Source organism: Seriola dumerili, unplaced genomic scaffold (genome assembly GCF_002260705.1).
Source record: "Seriola dumerili isolate Sdu_G_001 unplaced genomic scaffold, Sdu_1.0 BDQW01001124.1, whole genome shotgun sequence".
NCBI classification, from domain to species: Eukaryota; Metazoa; Chordata; class Actinopteri; order Carangiformes; family Carangidae; genus Seriola; species Seriola dumerili.
Genome location: NW_019175379.1, coordinates 2,677,093 through 2,695,697, shown reverse-complemented (window position 1 = coordinate 2,695,697; position 18,605 = coordinate 2,677,093). Strand labels below are relative to the sequence as shown.

Genomic DNA, 18,605 nt, shown 5'->3' with positions numbered 1-18,605 from the left:
TTATGAAATTTTTATGCCTTACTATACTATGACGTTTTTATGTCTTACTATACTATGACGTTTTTATGAAATTTTTATGCCAGACTATACTATGACGTTTTTATGACATACTATACTATGACTTTTTTGACATTTTTTATGCCATAGTATACTATGGCATTTTGACAACATTTTTATGCCTTATTATAAGATGACGTTTTTATGACTTACTACTTTATGCAAACCTACGCCCTTGACTACAGTGGAAGCCAGCAGGAATACATCATTTGAGTAATATTTACCAAAAAAAGTTGTATTGAGTCATATGCTCCACTGATGTTCTTAGAGAGAGGAAAACCAGCAGCTACAGTTTGAGCTTCTTCCGGACAGCCCCAGTGCCGAATCCTTCTACAGCGCTCGCGGCAGGATGCTGAAAAGGGTGGGTATCTTCCTCCTTACATTAATTCTTATTTTTACTCATTTTGAAGTGAATGGAGATATTGTTACTGATAATCTGTTCATGCCCATTATAAATCAATTGGCCAACCAGGTAGAGATAGCAATTAGTATTAGCAGTCAATCTGGTAAAACTCAACTTTTTATTTCTGTCCCTGCAGCGGAGCAGCAGGTTGCTGCCCTGTACTCCAGTGCAAAGGAATTCGATTGCAGGGTCTGAACAGAGAAGACTCCTTCCATTTCTACCTGTTAGTTAAGTGAGTTTATTTACTTGATGAACTCCATGAGGTCCACAAGTGCTATTTTAAAGTGTAATTTGCCTTTTAAGTCCACCAAATTGCTTCATTCACTTCATGGTTTTTCTACATTTCAATCTTTGCATTGTAGCTCGCATACCTTTACACATCAACCAAGCACAGAAGACACAACACAATGAATCAGCTTCTTAAATGAAAAGTAAAATTTATTATTCCTGAACCACAAAATAGACTTCTTTGGTTGTACAAATTCACTAGTTACAGTCTTGTATGAGCTCTAACCCTTGACCCTAGGACTTCTGACCCTTTCCCTTCAACCTATTTGCAAGTAAAAGCCCCCAAACAGAACTCAAGACAAAAGAATGAACACAAAAACTTGAAACACTGCATTAATAATGTAGTGAAACCCACCTGAAAAAAATCAACTACTGTAAGTTAAAAAAAAGAGATATCAGCCATTGCAAATGTTATCAAACAAACTGAATTTCAGTCAGTGAGCACAACATGGAAAGCTATTATTAGAAGACCCTACATTAAATTAACACGAATGCTACTATGCTGTGATTCTGTAAAAATACCCGTCAGATACCTAAACTGACAGTATGTCAAGCAGTGAGCTGAATGTCTGAATGAGATCAGTATCTTGAGAGGAATTTCTAATCGATTCTGCGTCTCACGGCTCTCCCATTAACAAACCAATATACATGCAGAGAGCATCCCCATACCAAGCCTGTCCAAACCCAGGTATATCAGCAGTCCAGACACTCGCTTGGTCTAGGTCAAGACTGGCTCAGTTTCAAACCCAAAGTTTTCTTTTCAGTATTTGTACATTATTCACACAATAATAAATGATTTTTCAGTGGCATCAGATTTAAATTAACCATAGACAGAAAAATAAAACCCCTGCTACCTTCACGTCACTCTGGAATATCTCCAGGTAATGCAAGGATAGAAATTAATGATTCACATTGATAAAATAAAAATACCCTAAACAAGCCAGGGTAAGTACCATTAATTAGTAAATTATGCTAAAAAATCCATGATCCCAAACTTTGAGTATCTGTAAAACTGCCTGCTCATTGCTGCTGCCGCCTCAAGTGTGGTTACATCTTTACAGGGGGAATGTAACACAGAAGAAACAGTGGAGTCCAAAAGTCTGAGACCACTTTTTCAAATGAGGAAGTGGTCTCAGACATTTGGACAGATGCTCTTTTGAAGTCTGCTGAGATAAGAGCTACCGACATTTAACGTGTGAAGATGCTGATGTGCGACAGCAGGTTTTGTCCAAGCAATGTAATTTGTACATATGCTTGCCTCAAAAAGCCCATGGTAAATTCAAAAGTGTTTATAAAGTAGATTTAATGATAAAGTATTAGGCAATTCATTAGTTCAAAGCTTTGTCTTCATGACTCATAACTGTATCATTGAAACATTTTTTAAGGTAGATTATGATACACTTCAGTCAACCTCTTGATCCCAAACGGACTGGATGGGTTAAACAGTGTAAAATAGAAGGCCTTCAATTTGAGTAAAATGATAAAAACAATAAATTAAGATATATACGTTCTTAAAAAGCTGATCAATGGCAGTGCAAAAGCGATATGTACTGTTTTTTTTTTTGTTTTTTTTTTTAAAAAGCTCTCCACTATTTGTGACTGTGAAGGTAGCAGGATGTTCTCTCATCAATAATATATACACTCCTGTCCGCCCAAGTGTCAAGAAACCCTTGGCATTTTACAATCTATTCACTGAAAGTCTAAAAATATCATTCAAGAAGTTAGTATAGCTATGACCCATTTCTTTTCTCTTCCAGTATGTTTTTAAAAAAAAACAAAAAAAACAACAAAATCATTGGAGCATGAAAAATAAAAAACGAAAACTAAAAACTTCGGTCACCTTTTGTTAAAATAGATCAGATTCTACCAGGCAAACAGAATGTGGAACAAAAAAACGTGTCTGTAAGTAGCGATCCTAGCTAACCACTCTAGCTCTTTCTTGCCCTTGAGGGACTGTTGAGCAACTTGCCAACTCACCCACAGACTGTAAAGGCAAGACTGGCACTCAAGATATAAGTGGGTGTGTATGTGTGGCGACTATCAGCTTTGAAGTCTCTGCAGTGGTTATATATGGGAGAGTAAATCTCGCTCTACTGACACTGTGTAGTGTTTAGTGACTGCACCTCCTGTGGATGCACCCATGTGTTTGCCAGTGTTCCACAGCATATGTAAATATGTCTCACTTTAAGGTGTTACGTGGGCACGGCGGTTTCCAGGCTGCGGCGACCCTGCCTCAGTTTGCGCTTGTTGCTGTACAAGGCCATCTCCTCCAGGGCTGAGGTGGCAGGCAGTGAGGTGGGAACCTCGGCCTCAGGGTTTGCAGTGAGCCCTAGGAAATAACAAAAGACAGACAGAACAACTTCAACACAATTTCACTTGCCACCTGCTGCAGTTAAGCTTCTTTTTACTTGACATTCAATCCCCAACACCAGCAGTGGAGAGGAGGAAAGATTTAGGCGACTGGACAGAAAATTCCTGTGCAGCATTCAACTGTTGAGAAAGTGGATGGATCCCTTAAACCTGCGAGAAAAGCCCCACATTTAAATCAGCAGCTGGAAACAAGCAGGACCCAAAAGTGTTGAGCAAAGAAGTAAAGCACCTAGTGACTGCATGTTTAAACCTGCCACCTCAATGGGCTCTTTATTCAAACTCACAGCAACAGGTGATGCCATTAAAGTTACTTCAAGAACCAATTTGCAACCCTTTGTTAAAATGTTTGTTTACATGCACTTAAGACAGAGAAAGTATCTCTGCCAGCAGAGCAGGTGGATGAAAGGAGAGCAGTATAGCAGGGCATTGTCACATTTAAAATAATTCTATCCCAACACCTTGAAATCTGTTCCCTCCACTGAACATTTGTCAAACACAGCACCACTACAACCACTTTATTTTGGACACACGTCTTACTGATAAAGTCGGCGGTAGATGAGACTTCTGGTTACTGACCTATTGCATATGTTAGATTTATGCTGTATTGGCACAATTATTCCAGGTGCTCATAATTACAGTTTAAACAATTTTATCTGAATGCAGCATTTTGGTAACCTGGTTTGATGTGTGCATGTAAACATAATGACACCAACATGCTAATGGAAACTGCTAGAGCTCCCTGTAATCACTAGTTTCATTTAAGCCTTAAAGAAAATCATGCAAAGTCAAGGTTAGTATGAGATTATTAACTTAGACACAACAAATTTCTCTTCCACTTTGGTCTCAACATCAGTTTCTGCTACATATCTTGTGGGCATCAGTGGGTGAAGCATACCTGATAAATACACCGGGCTAAATACCTGAACCCACTGCTATGCCAGTTTGCCACACAACAAGCAGGTTAGAGTATAAATCCAAAAAGTAACACACTCTCCTCACACTTTCCATACATACTCTGCCATATAAACACACAGAGCCACAAACACATGCACACAGGATCCTACCAATAGGAGCTGCTTATCCCAGGTAGTCACCTGAATCAAAGGGGATAGAACAAATTGAAGTAATAAATGCATTTCTGATTGTCCATGCACATTTTTTACACTTAGCCCTTTTACAAAGCCTGTTTTCATACAGACTGAATAGCTCCTGTACTCACCTGGGTTGCTGGAGCCATCGTCGATGAACTGCATGTCGTCAACTGTGTCAGGGGACTGGAAGAGAAGAAAAGACAGTGAATAACTGAGCAGTAGGGTTGTTTAGTAACCTGTATCCCTGGGGAAACCTTCACCATGTCAGTAGTGGAACTGGCAGCAAGGGAGACGGTGAGGCGAAGTACCAGCCATTCACTGGATTAGCCGGCAGCACTGAAGCTCCCTATCTGTCAGAGCCACAAGAACCACAGTACTTCTACTCAACTACTCCCCCAGGAGAGATTGGCATGTTAAAGGAAAGGGAGGTTAAGTTAGGTCATCAGTTCCGGGGTTTGTTGTGTAGTGAAGGCACATCCACAAAAAGACAGCCAACAGCAACAGTACAGCACCGACAATGCACCAATGTCAACAATGCACAATGGAAAACCAAGCAGCACGTTAAGTTGTACTCATCTATGTTTTTATACACCACCACCCATAATTTTATTTGGTTAGATTTTAATTTGACTTTCCCTCACTATCAGTGTCTAGAAGCTGGTTGTTCTACGTAACCAAAAGTCACCTTACTAACACCAACTCGCAGGATAGGTTCAGACTTTTTTCAAGTCTTTCTGAATACAATACTCACATGCCCATATGTACACTGACAGAGTTATTAGTTGCTGTAGTGATTCCTTTATATCACAACTCCATCGTATGAGATAAAGGACAAAATCCACGGACTCACAACAAAATGCTGGGACTACAACTAACAATCGTTTTAATTATCAATTAATCAATTCATTGATTTAGGCATGTAAGTAGTGTATTAAAATTAGATCTGGAAAAACCTGAACCTCTCCTTTAAACAGTACTTTCATCAAGTCATGTGCAGGAATTTCAAACAGAATGCAAACACACTTACAACTCAGTTACACCCACCAGAGGGAGGACCTGAACACAAAGGTCATTGTGCAACAACCAAACAAGAGCCCCCACACTCAGGAGCGCAGACTGACACTGTGACGGACAACCACAGATACCTGACCACAAAAAATGAAAGACCATTTCCAGACAAGCTCTGCTCATTCTCCAGCGCCATTCCAGGATTCCCCTGCTTCCCCTCCCATCTCAAGAGGAAGAAATTAGCTATTTCACACAATCCTACACAAAACTATTGAAAGTGCAGAGGGAAAGCCTTTAGCAGATCAGTGTTTCAAAAGCCAGAGCATGAGAAGAAAACTTATGGAGGACATGTTATTCCTCTGTCTGATGTGCGCCCCATGCGTGGAACAGGACAGCTGATGGACGTGACTGTGAGTGGATGAAATGTTTGTGGCTATTTTCCCCCGGAACCAATTCTGGTTAGTGGGATCAAAAACATGTCTGTGTCTCTGCAGCTGGTGAGTGTTATTGTCTGTGATTGATTAGTTAGCTGAGAGATAGATGGGTATGATGGTAACTGCTAAAGATGCTCTTACGTGTGTGAGTGGTGAGGGGGAGACCAGGGAGAGGGGAGGCAGACCCAGGGCTGATTTTGTGTGTCATTGTTTAAAGTAAAAATCTCTCTTCATTGTGCAAGTGAGAGTTAGTGAGCCACACCACTATAATAGTACAGAGGAAGAAGTACTGATCAATCACTGAGCCACAACCCAGACTGCAGTTGCACTGATGCCTCTTGATCAACAGAAACTACAGGGGAGAGGCAGCAGGGAAAGCCACGGGGAAGGGGGGGGGGGGCCCGGAGCTCGGCATGCAGCCAATACCTGGATGTCGTATACGGGTTTGGAAGAAGGAATGGCGGCAAACTGTCGGTAGTCAAACTTCTTTGACGACAGGGACTAGAAGGATAGTAAACAGGGATGAGCAGAGGTCAAGGGAGAGGGAAAAGAAAAATATAAGGACAGAGAGGAAGGAAGAGAGTGGGACAAAGAAAAGAACGGAGGAGAAAAGGTGTGAGAGGGGGAAAGGGTGGAGGAAATAGAAAGGGAAGGGGTAGGAGGGAGAGAGGCTAATGGGTGATTCAGACAGCCAGCTGTGGCATATGGTGGGAGAGCGGTGCGTGTTCTCAGCTCTGATTGGCTGGAGTGACAATGAGCAAGATGAAGGATTAATGTCAATGTGTTTTGAAGCAAATCTACGTTTGCCTTTTCCATCTTGTAAACAAACAGCATTATTTGTTGCCTTTCTCAAATAAAGCTCCTTAGATTAAACTGCAAAGTCATTGTTACAGATGTGTTCAAATATTTGATGATTCAAGCTCCATACAAAAGGATAAACTAAACCATTCACACCGATACAAAGGCCAGTGAAAGCATAAGTCACAAAGTGGAAATGAAGAAGAGGTAAAAAGGTTTAGTGCTTACCAGCCTGCCAGGTGAGGTTACTCCTCGAGGACTGAGCTCTGTCAGAGAAAAACAAAATGTCAACTTGGATAAGAAAAGCAAAGAAGGGTTGAAATGAATGATCAAGCTATACGTGTAATTTACTTGTAAGTAAGTAAAGATTTACTTATGTAGTACTACTACAGAAGTTACCAAGTGCTTCAGAAAAACATCAAGTGAAACATGAACAACATTTCTTAAAAATTCCAGTAGGATTGATCTAATGGTAAGAGTTAAACATCTCAGATATTAGGGGATAACACAGGCAATGCTCAGTCTCCCTTCATTTGAAGTTGAGCATCCAGAAAACACTGGTTAGCCGACCTGAGAGACTTTAAGTTACTGTATGGACACAACAACTCAGAAATTGATGGTGGTGGTTCTGTATAAAAACCACTTGTTATTAAGTACAGAGGATGGTAAGTACATAACAACAAATAGATGTTTGCCACATGAATAGGCCTCAGTGCTTTTAAGGACAGCAGCTTCATACCTTCCATTGGTGTAGGAGAAGGGGTGGGGGCAGGCGAGGGCGACTCTGTCAACTGGTCTAGTGTCCCACGTTTCTTCCCATCCCGAGACTTGGCTATGACCATCTGAGCCTTAAGTGCATCCTGCTCCAGAGACTTCATTCTACAAGAGAAACAACCACCATCAGATAAAGGATAAATAAAAAAGTAAATAAAAAGAAAATGAAAGCTTTAAAGAAATAAAGATACAAAGACTGAGGCACACACCACTGGGGTGGGTGCAGTGCCAGTCACTACTTATTTTGGGTGCTCCTTGTCCTGGTTTGCTGTGCCAAACCGGTTTAATTTCATAGCAGAATAAAAAGGGAGGCATTCCAGGAAAAGGACTACCTACTGCTAGTAGGCTTACCCTCAACTCACAAATAGCTCGCAAACTTACTGCAAGCTGTGTGTTAGTACAAATAATAGTATGAATATCAAGAGAACAGCAAGGCACAAATGAAAAAGAAAAGTGCTGCAGAGAGGGGGGAGACGAGACAGAGGACAGAGAGGAAGGAACCAGAGGAAGCTAGAAATGGAAACAGCAAAGACGTGCAAAAGCAAGACAGCACTAGAAAGGCAGTGGAAGCACTGGCACAGTGTCGCTGCTGTGAGTGCTTGCTTGGACCTTTCTGAACTCTGCCTCTAGCAAAATACCGCAACGCCAAAGCACCCCAGCACACCCCCCATGATGCCGTGCGTCTGGCCCTGGTGGCTGGGGCCGTGGAGCAGACCTGAGCTGGGAGGCTGCAGAGGAGGAGGTAGAGGAAGAGGTGGGGGGCTGGGGGGCCGCGGCCGTGCCCTGAGATGCCCTCACTCGGGCCTGGTAGAGCCTCTTAGCCAGGTCCTGCTCATACTGCCTAACATCCTCCTCTAGGCCACAGGGCCTGTGCCCACAAGGCCACAGAGAGGGGGGGGGAGAGAGGTTGAAAAAGAGGAGGAGAGGGTGGGATGAAAAGTACACCAGGATGAAGGAGAAATGTGAAGAGGAGAGGAAGGAATAAAGGGAAGGCACACAGACAGAAAAAGAGAAGAAAACCAAAGAATGGAAGGTAAAACACCCACAAAATTAACAGAGCCAGAAATGCTAAATAAAGATCCCATTTTTAGGCTTTTTCTTTTCTAGATCTTTTAGATTTTAAATAATGAGAGAAAAGACAGGCTAACCACACACACACACAGGATGCTGGTGTCACAACACAAGCAACTGTGAACTTATGTTTGGGTTGACTGCAAATAAATGGACCCTGTTATTGACCTGCTCAACAAACTGGTTATCAGGAAATATGGGACAGTAAGTGTCAGTATCCTTCTTTGCTTTAGTACAACAAAGAACAATTTGTATGTTTGCTATTTACCTTTAAACTGTAGGCTCAAACTTTAGGGCAAAAAGTGAGAAGTATATACACAAAGATCTGTTTAAAGAAACTGAGAACATGAGTAAATAGATTACTTGTATCAGTGTCCACGTGCTTCCCTCTGCCAGTGTTATCATCACAGTCAAGGTTTATATCACGTGCACAGTAACCTGTCACTCAACACAACCCCCGCCCCCCTTCTGCTTCTGACACCTGCTTTGTCCAAAATTACGAAGAGTGAAAATATTATATACGATATATCTATAAACACTGTTGTGAACATATAGAAGTGAAAATATTAATATTAGCGTGGCAGGAGGGGGGTGGGGGGGTGTGGGGTGGGGTGGCGGCATGAACTAACATGAGACGTACATGTCCCTCTTCAGCTGCAACTAAAGGTTTCACCAGCAGCCAAAAAAGGCATCATGGTTCAACGTAGTCCTGACGTCATTTATCACTAATTCATCAGCTGACAGAAACTTAAATAATGTTTTATTAAAAGAAAAAAAAAGCATAGCTGGTTATAGTTATATTGCTGTTTATAACTTGCCAGGATTAGCTTGTTCTGCTTGGTTTTCTTTAGCTTTTATGTCGTCACAAAATTATCATCATCATTATTATTACTACTACTACTACTACTACTTCTTCTTTTCGGCTACATTCAACTAGTTAAGAGTCAGCAATCAGTTTTTGTTGTATGGTATCTTGTCCTCTGTCATTAACAATGACATTTTAAAGACAGTATAATTCATCCAATAATCTAAACGTTTACTAATGAAAAATAATCAGGAGTTAACAGGATTTTATCTTGTAACTAAAAAGACTAATTGCCTCATCATTGCGAAAATGTAAATTTGTTATGCTTACAATTTCCTTCTTCCAACCACAGGCAAACTATCATACTGTATTAAAGTAACTACATGAAACTGTATCCAACTGTATTCACTTCATCTCTAACACGTCCATATTACCATCAGTGCAAGAAATATTAGCTGAGGACAAAAGGCAAAGTAAAAGCTTAAAAATGCAACAAAAGACCTGATTAGCCATTTTATCTTCAGTGAATGTGTGTGACATTGATACTTTACCGTGCTGCTCTCCACATGGCTCTTTTCTCTGCCTCCAGAGCCCGTTTCTCAGCAGGGGACAGGTCCTTGTCAGGGGCCACAGCCAGCTCAGGGCTCTGCATGCGAAGTCTCTCTTGATGTCTGCGCTCTGCTTTGGCTGTGCGGATGGGAGCGGCCGACTCCCCGGGGTACACTGGGATCAGACTGACAAGGCAGAGGAGGAGAAATCATGACTACAGTAACACAAACAACAGCACACAGACATTCACAGACATGATACTGTACGTTGCCATTACCCAGTCATGGAGTTGGGCCTCTGCTCCAGCCTGAAGCTGTCCTCCAGTGAATTCCTCTGAGATTCTCCCTTACCATCAACAGAGGAGGGTCTACGCACAAGAGAAAGAGTTAGCTGAAGAAATTAAGAAAAGAAAATGATGTATAAAGAAATAACAATATACAGTTTCTTACCCTGAGCTGCCACAGTAGCTCGGTGGTGTGACGTTGTAGCTCGGTGGTGTGACGTTGTAGCTCGGTGGTGTGAAGCAATGCTGAGTTGGGCTGGATACTGGCTCCACTTTATACTCCACTCCATCCAGCAACACCTTGCCGGTGGCCTTCATCTGAGCGACCTGCTTAGCCAGATCCTCCTCTTCATCCTCCTCATCTTCGTCCAGCAGGTACTCCTGCGCCCGCTGCTCAAACTTCCTCGCTGGGGTGAGATGAACAGACGGGCTTTTAAGTTTTGAGGGCAGGTCACCCAAGTGAGAGGTTTTATTAGTTATCAGCACGGATGTTCAAGGAGACACACTGGAGGACACATACCTTCTTCCTCCCTCATTTTCTTAAGATCATCCTCTCCAACAAGAGAAACTCGAGGTTTGGGTTTTTCTGGAGTCTGCTGCTTCACGTCGATCTCAAAATACTTCTGTCTGTCCCTGAAAGAGCGCTGCTCTGGGCTGTCCTTACCACCAGGAGAGGGACTCTGTTGGGTTACAAGGAAAATCAAGGGCAGAATACAAAATGATGCAAGTTAGATTAGTGCTGAGATGAGCACCTGAAATATTCACAAACGAGAAGACAGCAAAAGAAATGCCAATATTTGCTGCTAAAAGGTTGATTTTTATTGCCATTTGCATTGTTGCAGAGCCATTTGCCAAAATCACAAGAGACGCTACAGAAAAAAGTATCGCGGACAAGAAGAAAGAGAAAAAATTCAATCAGAACCCAGCACCATTGAGCTGATTTAAGGTCAAGTAACTGGCAGTTCCATTATTGACAGAAGTAGCACGTCTGACTCTCAGTCTCAGAGAGAACAGACACCACCACCGGTCAAGCCAAGCACACCACAGCCCAGAAGAAGAACAGGGCTGCCCAAGCTGTGGTGGAGGCGGTGGGTACCTGCAGTTCCACTGACGGCCTGGAGAGGCGAGGCACTGCTGCCAGGCTCATATACTCCCGACGGTCAGATGCGAGGGAGGGCCGAGGGGAGACTTTGCTAGTCAGACCCTTACCAGCTCCTTCCTGACCATCTATGTCATCATCAAACACCTCGTTGTTCAACTCAGGCTGAAAAGGCCACAGAGGTTGTCACCAGACTGTCAGACTAAGAGCCAGGATTTTCTGCAGTACACTTGGAACATATCTAGAACCTGGAAGCCATCTATAACTCGTGCACGTGATTTCCTAAAACCTTTTAGAGCAAAACTAACTGTAAACAGACAGTAGCAAAATCTGATGATGAGAGCACATGCGCTTTTACTCCTCAAATATAATACAAGCCCTACTTTTTTCATTTCAGACAGCTGTGCTTTTATTATTTTTGGGTCGATATGTGTACTCACCTCTGGAGAAGGCTGCTTTGGGTGGAAATTGTTCCTCACACCAAACAGGTCCTGCTGGGCAGAGCAGGAAATAAAGAGAGTGTTAAAAAATTTTTAGGAACCTCAGACTCAGGAGAAGACAGAGATACAGAGCAGGCAGACTGATTAGCAGCTGGGATACAATATATAAAAAAGAGGATTGAATATTAGTACACGAGCCACACATGGATGGACGAATGGATCAAGAGTCAACAGCAGTATGACAGATGATGGCACTGGAGTACAAAAACCAACGATGAAGGCATTCCACACGTCACAGCACGTCACAGGCCCCCCGACAGTGTGCAGGCTCCTTATAGGACAGCCTGCTCCAGTCAGGAGGGGGCGGGGCGAGACCAACCAATCAGCAGAGCATGCTTGTGTCATTGTGACCCGGGCGAGTCCGGGCAGCATGGCCTACCTGCGGAGGCTCCAGCACTGCCAGTGAGCGAGGCACGGCGGCAAACGCCTTGTATGCCTGCTTGACATTCATGGGGAGCTCGTCGGGCGAGGTGGGGGAAGGGGCACGAGGCTGCAGGGGGGGGAGGGGGGGGGGACGGGAGGGCATGGAGGATGGGGTAGTCCATATGGTAAAAGGAGGCGAGGGGAAGAAGAGGAGGTAGGGAGGACAGACAGACACAGACATGGAGGAGAGGGTAGACTATGAAAAAAACCAGCAAAGTTGAAGAAGACTGTGGAGAACAGGTGAACAGCATGGCAGCTGGTTTCATGTGAGAGAGGAGGGAGTATGCCAGAGAAAGACAGACAGTAGGGCTCGGAAAGTTCAAAGCCATGACAGATTTTTTTGTATGAGCACCTTTGTGAAATAATCAGGAAGATGCGAGATGAAATCATAGGTTTGTCACTCTTTACCAATTCAGTTATGCTGCTTGCCAAAAAAAGAAATGAGTGAACATTTCAGAGAGCTGCAATTATGAGGAGTCAGGTGGGATGCTCCGTTTGCAGGTGTAGTTCAAACACCTCCAGGTGTGCCTGGGGTTCAAAGACAGCGCCGCCTGCACAGATGCAAGCTCTGCTGTGAATTCAAATACAAGTCTTCCTTTCTTTGGTTCTCATTTAGAAACAAAAATCATTCTTGTGCCATAATTATCTGTGTCTGATGTACAGTTGTTGGACACCATTTGAGCTTTTTGGGGCTGTGCAGTCACAGTGCGTGGCACAGAGCTGAGAGTGGTGGAAAACAGCCCTACGTGGTGGTGAGGGGTCTTACAGAGGTCTGGGAGTTGAAGGGGGAGGGGCCATGCTGGAAGGGGTTGGGACTGTGGCCTTCCGGAGTGGCGGGGGAGGTACTTGGCCGCACACGGCCAACTGGCTGGATGGCACCCGGACGCGTCTGGAGAGAAAACACATGATATTTCACATAATGAAGAGTCAAACATGCAAAACTTTAGCATGAAAGACAACTCAAAATGAATGGAGTCAATGGTGGAAATGCGCCTGATCATAAATTACCATCAGATTGGTCTATGGAGTTAGGATGAAAATTTCTTTCACACATCTGTCAGATAAATATTTCCTAAAAAAGGCCAATATAAATTGGCTTGATATATTGGTTAACTACTGTGATCAGTCCAGCTCTACTATGTTAAGTTATTTGCTGAGTGGCTGATTTTCAAGCTCCATAGACACTCACTGATGATGAGGCGTTGTCCTTGGCAGTGGGAGTGGAGGTGTAATGAATGTTTGCCTGTAAAAAAATAAAAAATAAATAAATAAAAATGACAAAATAAAATAATGACAATGAAATAAAAATGCATAGATCTCCACCTTCTATTTGGATTTCAACAGTCATTAAATTTACACAACTGTTTCTTTAGGATGATGCCAGGCCAGCAATGAAACACCACCAGGATTTACCTTGAGCCAATTTGATCTCTAATTCTTCCCATTGTCACATTTGAACTTGATTAAAAATAGATAATTAAGCTCAAGGAAAATTTGAATTTTTACTTTGTTATTATCCTTTTAAAGAATATTAATCCACAGCTGGTCAGTTAGAGACATGAAGGACAATCAGTCAAAACTCTGCTTCTCCAATGACACACCCAGTCTGCATGAGGCAAAGCATCAGTAATCAGCTGGTCACAGAGAAGCGGTCACATGCTTTTCAGACTGGCAGACATGATAGCTGAACTAGTTATTGTCTCTGTGTTTTATTAAGAGATGCAGGGCTCAGAGCAGCTGACACGTGTTCTAAAAAAAAATCCAGGCCAGAGCAGACTGGGCCAGAGACCCACTTACGAAGCGGGTCTCCCTGCCTGCCAGGGAGCTGTTGGAAGAGTGGTGGCTGGGCTAAGGGTGGGAGGAAAGGTCAAAAGGGTCACCTGTAAAACACCTTCTATTGTGCTGGAAGTGACTCATGGAAAAGCAGGAAATAAAATGAAGAGATGATATGAAAACAGAATATTTATAATAGCTGCTCACCGGCTGGACAGTGGGAGAGTAGGGTGCTTCCCTGATTGGGCTGTCTGTCCTGGTGAAATCAGAGGAAGGAGCCTGGAAAATCAGACCAAAAACACACTTAACGGCTGCTCTTACTTTGAGTGAGTGCACTGAAAAAACAGTGAAGAAAAGACAAAAGCAAGTTTCACTGGTTAGTCCTGTAGTAGAATCATTGTACATTAAATTCAACCAACAACAGGCTCCCGCTGATAAACATGCACTTTACAGTGCGGTTTGCGAGTCGTGTTCCTTCGTGACTTACGACCCTCCTTGCAGCTGTTGGGACACACATTCCAGTCAATCCCGACTATGAAATGACTATGGGCCCAAATACCTCACGAGGTGCCACAAGCTCTGTGCTCACAGCAAAAACACGCACCAGTTCGGCTCCTTATTACACTGAGATTAATACACTCATACCTGGACACACTTCCTCAGAAGAAAATGCTTCTCCCCATGAAGATTTGCACTGACAGAAACGTGTTATTTTGTCAGACTAACACTTCGAAACCCAAAGAAGTTCAGTTGACAATCTACTACACTATTTAATATATGCATTTTTTTAAAATTTGGACATTTTGTCCTTTAAAAATGACTCAAAACAATAATCATCAACGTTGTAACTGTTGCATACTTGTTACTATGTGGTGCTTTAGAAACACAATCAAAAAAAAGCGTGACTGTTAAAAAGTTAACACTTGCTTTGTCCATCTCAATGGACACAATAAAGCAAAACAACAAACTGTGCAGTAACACACCATGCTGCCTCCAAACCACACGCAGGCAGGCGGCTTGCCTTGCTGAACAACCATGGCTGCAGTTGGCCTGGTTTCCCGTAGCCCACAGGAGGCCCCGACAGGATCTGCTCTCCAACGGGAAGGCCTTTTCCTTTGCGATTGGCCACCAAGAAAGGGTTTTCTTTGAAGCAGATAGGCTGAGAGTCCACCAGGCACTCCTCTTCTTCAGGTGCAAATGTTGCTGAATTGATGGTTGTGGATGAGCCAGCACTGTCAGCAATGGAGCTCCCATTAGGGGAGAACTGGGATCCAAGAAGATAATCGTGCTCTGTGTTTAGACTGGGGCAGGACTCGGGGTCCATGTGGCTGAGGGGTGGATGACCTAAACTAAAGCCCAGAGGCTCTAAAGGGGCTCCATACTGGGCCTGCAGGGGCGCCTCCATGGGAGCAGTCAGAGGAACAGAAGTAGAGAACTGAACAGGAGCAAAGGAAAGAGGAGGAGGACAGATACAGTGAACTGATAATAATAAAGGAATGAGAGAAAAAAGATGCACTCACTCACTATAACTCATACAAAAGGAAATTATCACTAATTGAAGGTAAAAGAAGAAAAGCTGGAAGTTTCAAAACAGAGGAGAAACTGAAAAGGGAGGTTCATAACAAGGAGATGAACTTTTCCTCTGTTGCCCATTCTTTCAGTCGGTTTTAATCAAATTGCTTCCACCAAAGGAGTTGCTGAGATTGAGTAAAATTATGACAGAGTTTAAGAAGGCTAAAAACTAAATCATTGATTTCCAAGTTGTAATGGACCAGAGTTATCCTTAAAGAGCAGTTTCGAAAAGTGAGGAAACCTTGATCATTGGGGTCAAATTGAGAAAAATAAAATCAAGAACATTTCAGGGAAAATAAAAATAATAAAAGTAACCTCTTACATACGACCAAATAAAAAAAACTAAAATAAGTTCAGACTCTACTGTCTTAGTTTCTGGTTTTATAAATAGAAACTTGACACACGCGTACGAGTTACTCACATCACTAAATCTTTCCTGGAGCCTTTCAGATAAGTTTCTCACAACTCATCATTCAAGACCTGGTGCGGTAAGCGACTGGACACATTACTATAGTTAAGGCTCTTGGCCTCTGCCTTAAATAACCATATTATCAGAGCAGCGAGACATTCAGGCTCCAGCACACCTTCACCTCCTACTGTACTTAACAGACAGACATGAGGCAGACAGCTGATGACACGAGGACAGAAAATATACAATGTTTGAACCAACCCATGTCAAGAAACCTGATACTCTTAGTACAAACTTAAAAAGGTGTCATGTTTATCTACATACCTGACACTTAAAAATACAGGGAAAACCTTCAAGTCAATCCAGAAAATCAAACATGCAAACTACTTTGGAATTTATTAGACGTGACCTCGATATATCTGGTGATAATCAAAATAGTCGGACCAAGAATACGAGCATTGTGAAGCACCAATGTGTCACTACATGCTGACTATAAGAGTCGGTGGTGTGATGAGGGTCAGTGGGATGGAATGTGAACGAGTGCCCTTTTGGCTCCGACACAGACTGTGAGGGACAGCTGGGGTTCTGGTGTGACAGAGGCAAGCGAGGCTGCTAGCTCACCAGCATGCCAGCATGCCAGCATAGTGAGTTAGCCATGCTGGGAAAAGCTGCAAGTCAAAGGGAACCGGGAACTGAACAACTGATACTTTTGATAGTTGTAGTCTTTAGTTTTGACTGTCTGAATTTTAGTTTTAACACCTGTAATACCAGTAACAAACACCCTCATGCTGAATTGCTTACCAGAGGTTTCCCAAGTAACATTAATCATTGTAAAAATCACTGTCAACACTGACCACCGACATTAACCTGGGTGAATAAATAGTCTTTAGGGATTCTGGAAATGCTTCCAGAACAGCGGTAAGTGGTGTTAAATTACACTCTAGGTTTTTCAAAGATGAAAAATAAATGTATTTATTTATCTGATTTTTCACTCTGTCTCTTGATTATATAAGAGACACAAACTAACTGCACAATAAGCTCCAGTAACATTAAGCACCTTTCAGACCTGAACCCTTTGATGTTAATCTGATGGCAATTTAATACTGTATGTTGGCTTCTTGTCTGAATAAACACCCTGGTCACTTTTCCTGTGAAAGTAATGATGGCAGTCTTGTATTGCCAATGTTTAGATCACACTTCTTTTTCAAGACAAATTAAACCTTTTTAAAATAAATCAGCTCAATGTTCCTCAATGATCCTAATCCTATATTATCAATAACCATCTCTGCTGTTCAACATAAAAAAAACAACAACTTTAGTATGAACTTGAAGGCAGCCTTAGTGGGTCACTATGATACAGTTTGAGCACGGTCACGTGTGCTGGAGAAGCAAAGTCATTATAGCGGTCATGGATGTTCACACAACTTACACGTAGTAATAGTTAATATAACTTAAATGTCTCTATGAGCACTACGGGACAATTTATTGTTCCTTTAAAGTTTGAAAATGTGTATTTAAGAGAACAGAATAAAAATGCAATCGAAACAAAAGAGAACAGAACTTGTGTCAAAAGCCAAGTCAAAAATCATGAAATCCTCCCACCCAACAGACACACAGAGAGGGACCGACATCAATCACAGACAGAAGCAGGGACAAACACACAAAAGAGGAAAGAAAAAACAAAAACAAAAAAAGCTAAAACAGTCAACTCTTGCCCACTGAGCAGCTTTATACTCACTATAGGACGGTAACAGGACAGCACTGTATGTCCACTCAAACTTACTCCTCCCAGGACTTTGAGAACTCAAACTGAGACACTTGCCTGTTCCTCTTAGACAACACCCTCCCTCTCTGTCTGGTGCCCCACCCACCCAAGAGACTCCATCCAATTCTGAGCCAGATGCGGGTTTAAAATATCGCAGAGGACAGGCTGGTTGATAGTGGGCAGCTGTCCCCCTTCCCCCTTCTCACCACTCTCTTACACACTCTTTATCAACCAGGACAGTGCCTGCCCTTTGGCCACGCTTCCTTTGTACTGTACCTCTACTTTTTTTTTTTAGTTGTCTCTCTTTTATATTTCTGATCTCGATTCTTTCCAGATGAGGTTGATCTTCACATTCTTTTTTCCCCAAACTTCTTGATAAGTCCTTGTTCTTCATGTTGTTTCTTCAATCCATGTTGGTCTCGTCTGCTCTTGTTAATTGATGTAGGACGGAGTTACATCACACTGACCTGATATGTTGTACGGGTTTGGCCTTGGAGCTTGAGGTTAATATCCAGTAATGTTGACTGGGGGGTTATGCACGTGGAGGGGAGGTAACATTCCTGCCAACTGGTTGGGTATGGGTCACTCAAGAGTTTTCCACAGACATAAACATGAGGGATTCCATGACAAAGTCTATTCTGAGCTTTGAAGGCCATTTCCAGCATAGCCCACACAAAAATACAAGCAATTCACAACTCAGAGGGAACGAGCCTTTTGTGTTTTTTCAAAAATTTGGAAAAGTACGACCAATATTATTCATAAGAAGGATTTAGCATCAAAACTTTACCTACTGTCTTCAGACATTAGAACACACAGACACTTACCCTGTTGACCTTTTGCAGACTGGTGGTGGGCAGTGCAGCCAGGGTTTTGTAGTCAAGTTTTAGAGGTCCAGTGCTGATGTTCTACAGGGAAATAAATAGAAACAGAGGTGAGAGGTGGTTTAGGCTGAGGGTTTATTACACAACAGGCATCTATTCAAAGTGAATTAGTTTAACTGGGAAAGGCCATGTATGGAAGTGTAGAGACTCGTTCCTACAAGGTTAAGGATCCACACTTTTATTTTAAATGTCGACCAGCTAAAGAAATTCCCCAACGTGTAATGTGTTGTTATATTTAAAGGAAAGTCAAGT

The 18,605-nt window shown here is 42.6% G+C and overlaps 1 protein-coding gene across 15 annotated transcripts in view; it reads right to left on the bottom strand.

Moving 5' to 3' along the window:
* Positions 1–872: 872 nt before the first annotated feature.
* scrib (scribbled planar cell polarity protein) overlaps positions 873–18,605 on the bottom strand; it is a 64,154-nt gene continuing 46,421 nt past the window's right edge. For 3 of the 15 annotated variants that reach the window (XM_022767053.1, XM_022767057.1, XM_022767056.1), the window contains 16 exons: positions 18,297–18,377; positions 13,934–14,005; positions 13,143–13,196; positions 12,720–12,842; positions 11,910–12,020; positions 11,471–11,524; positions 11,028–11,195; positions 10,452–10,611; positions 10,098–10,338; positions 9,926–10,015; positions 9,651–9,833; positions 7,189–7,328; positions 6,678–6,715; positions 6,078–6,152; positions 4,338–4,392; positions 873–3,077 (listed from right to left, as the gene is read on the bottom strand). In XM_022767053.1, the coding sequence (XP_022622774.1) occupies positions 2,941–3,077; positions 4,338–4,392; positions 6,078–6,152; positions 6,678–6,715; positions 7,189–7,328; positions 9,651–9,833; positions 9,926–10,015; positions 10,098–10,338; positions 10,452–10,611; positions 11,028–11,195; positions 11,471–11,524; positions 11,910–12,020; positions 12,720–12,842; positions 13,143–13,196; positions 13,934–14,005; positions 18,297–18,377 (1,782 nt within the window). In that variant the 3' untranslated portion in view covers positions 873–2,940. Of the gene's footprint in view, positions 3,078–4,182; positions 4,213–4,337; positions 4,393–6,077; positions 6,153–6,677; positions 6,716–7,188; positions 7,329–9,650; positions 9,834–9,925; positions 10,016–10,097; positions 10,339–10,451; positions 10,612–11,027; positions 11,196–11,470; positions 11,525–11,909; positions 12,021–12,719; positions 12,843–13,142; positions 13,197–13,933; positions 14,006–14,747; positions 15,162–18,296; positions 18,378–18,605 lie in introns of all 15 variants that reach the window. The other 12 variants (XM_022767069.1, XM_022767061.1, XM_022767054.1 and 9 more) reach the window with 12 other exon arrangements.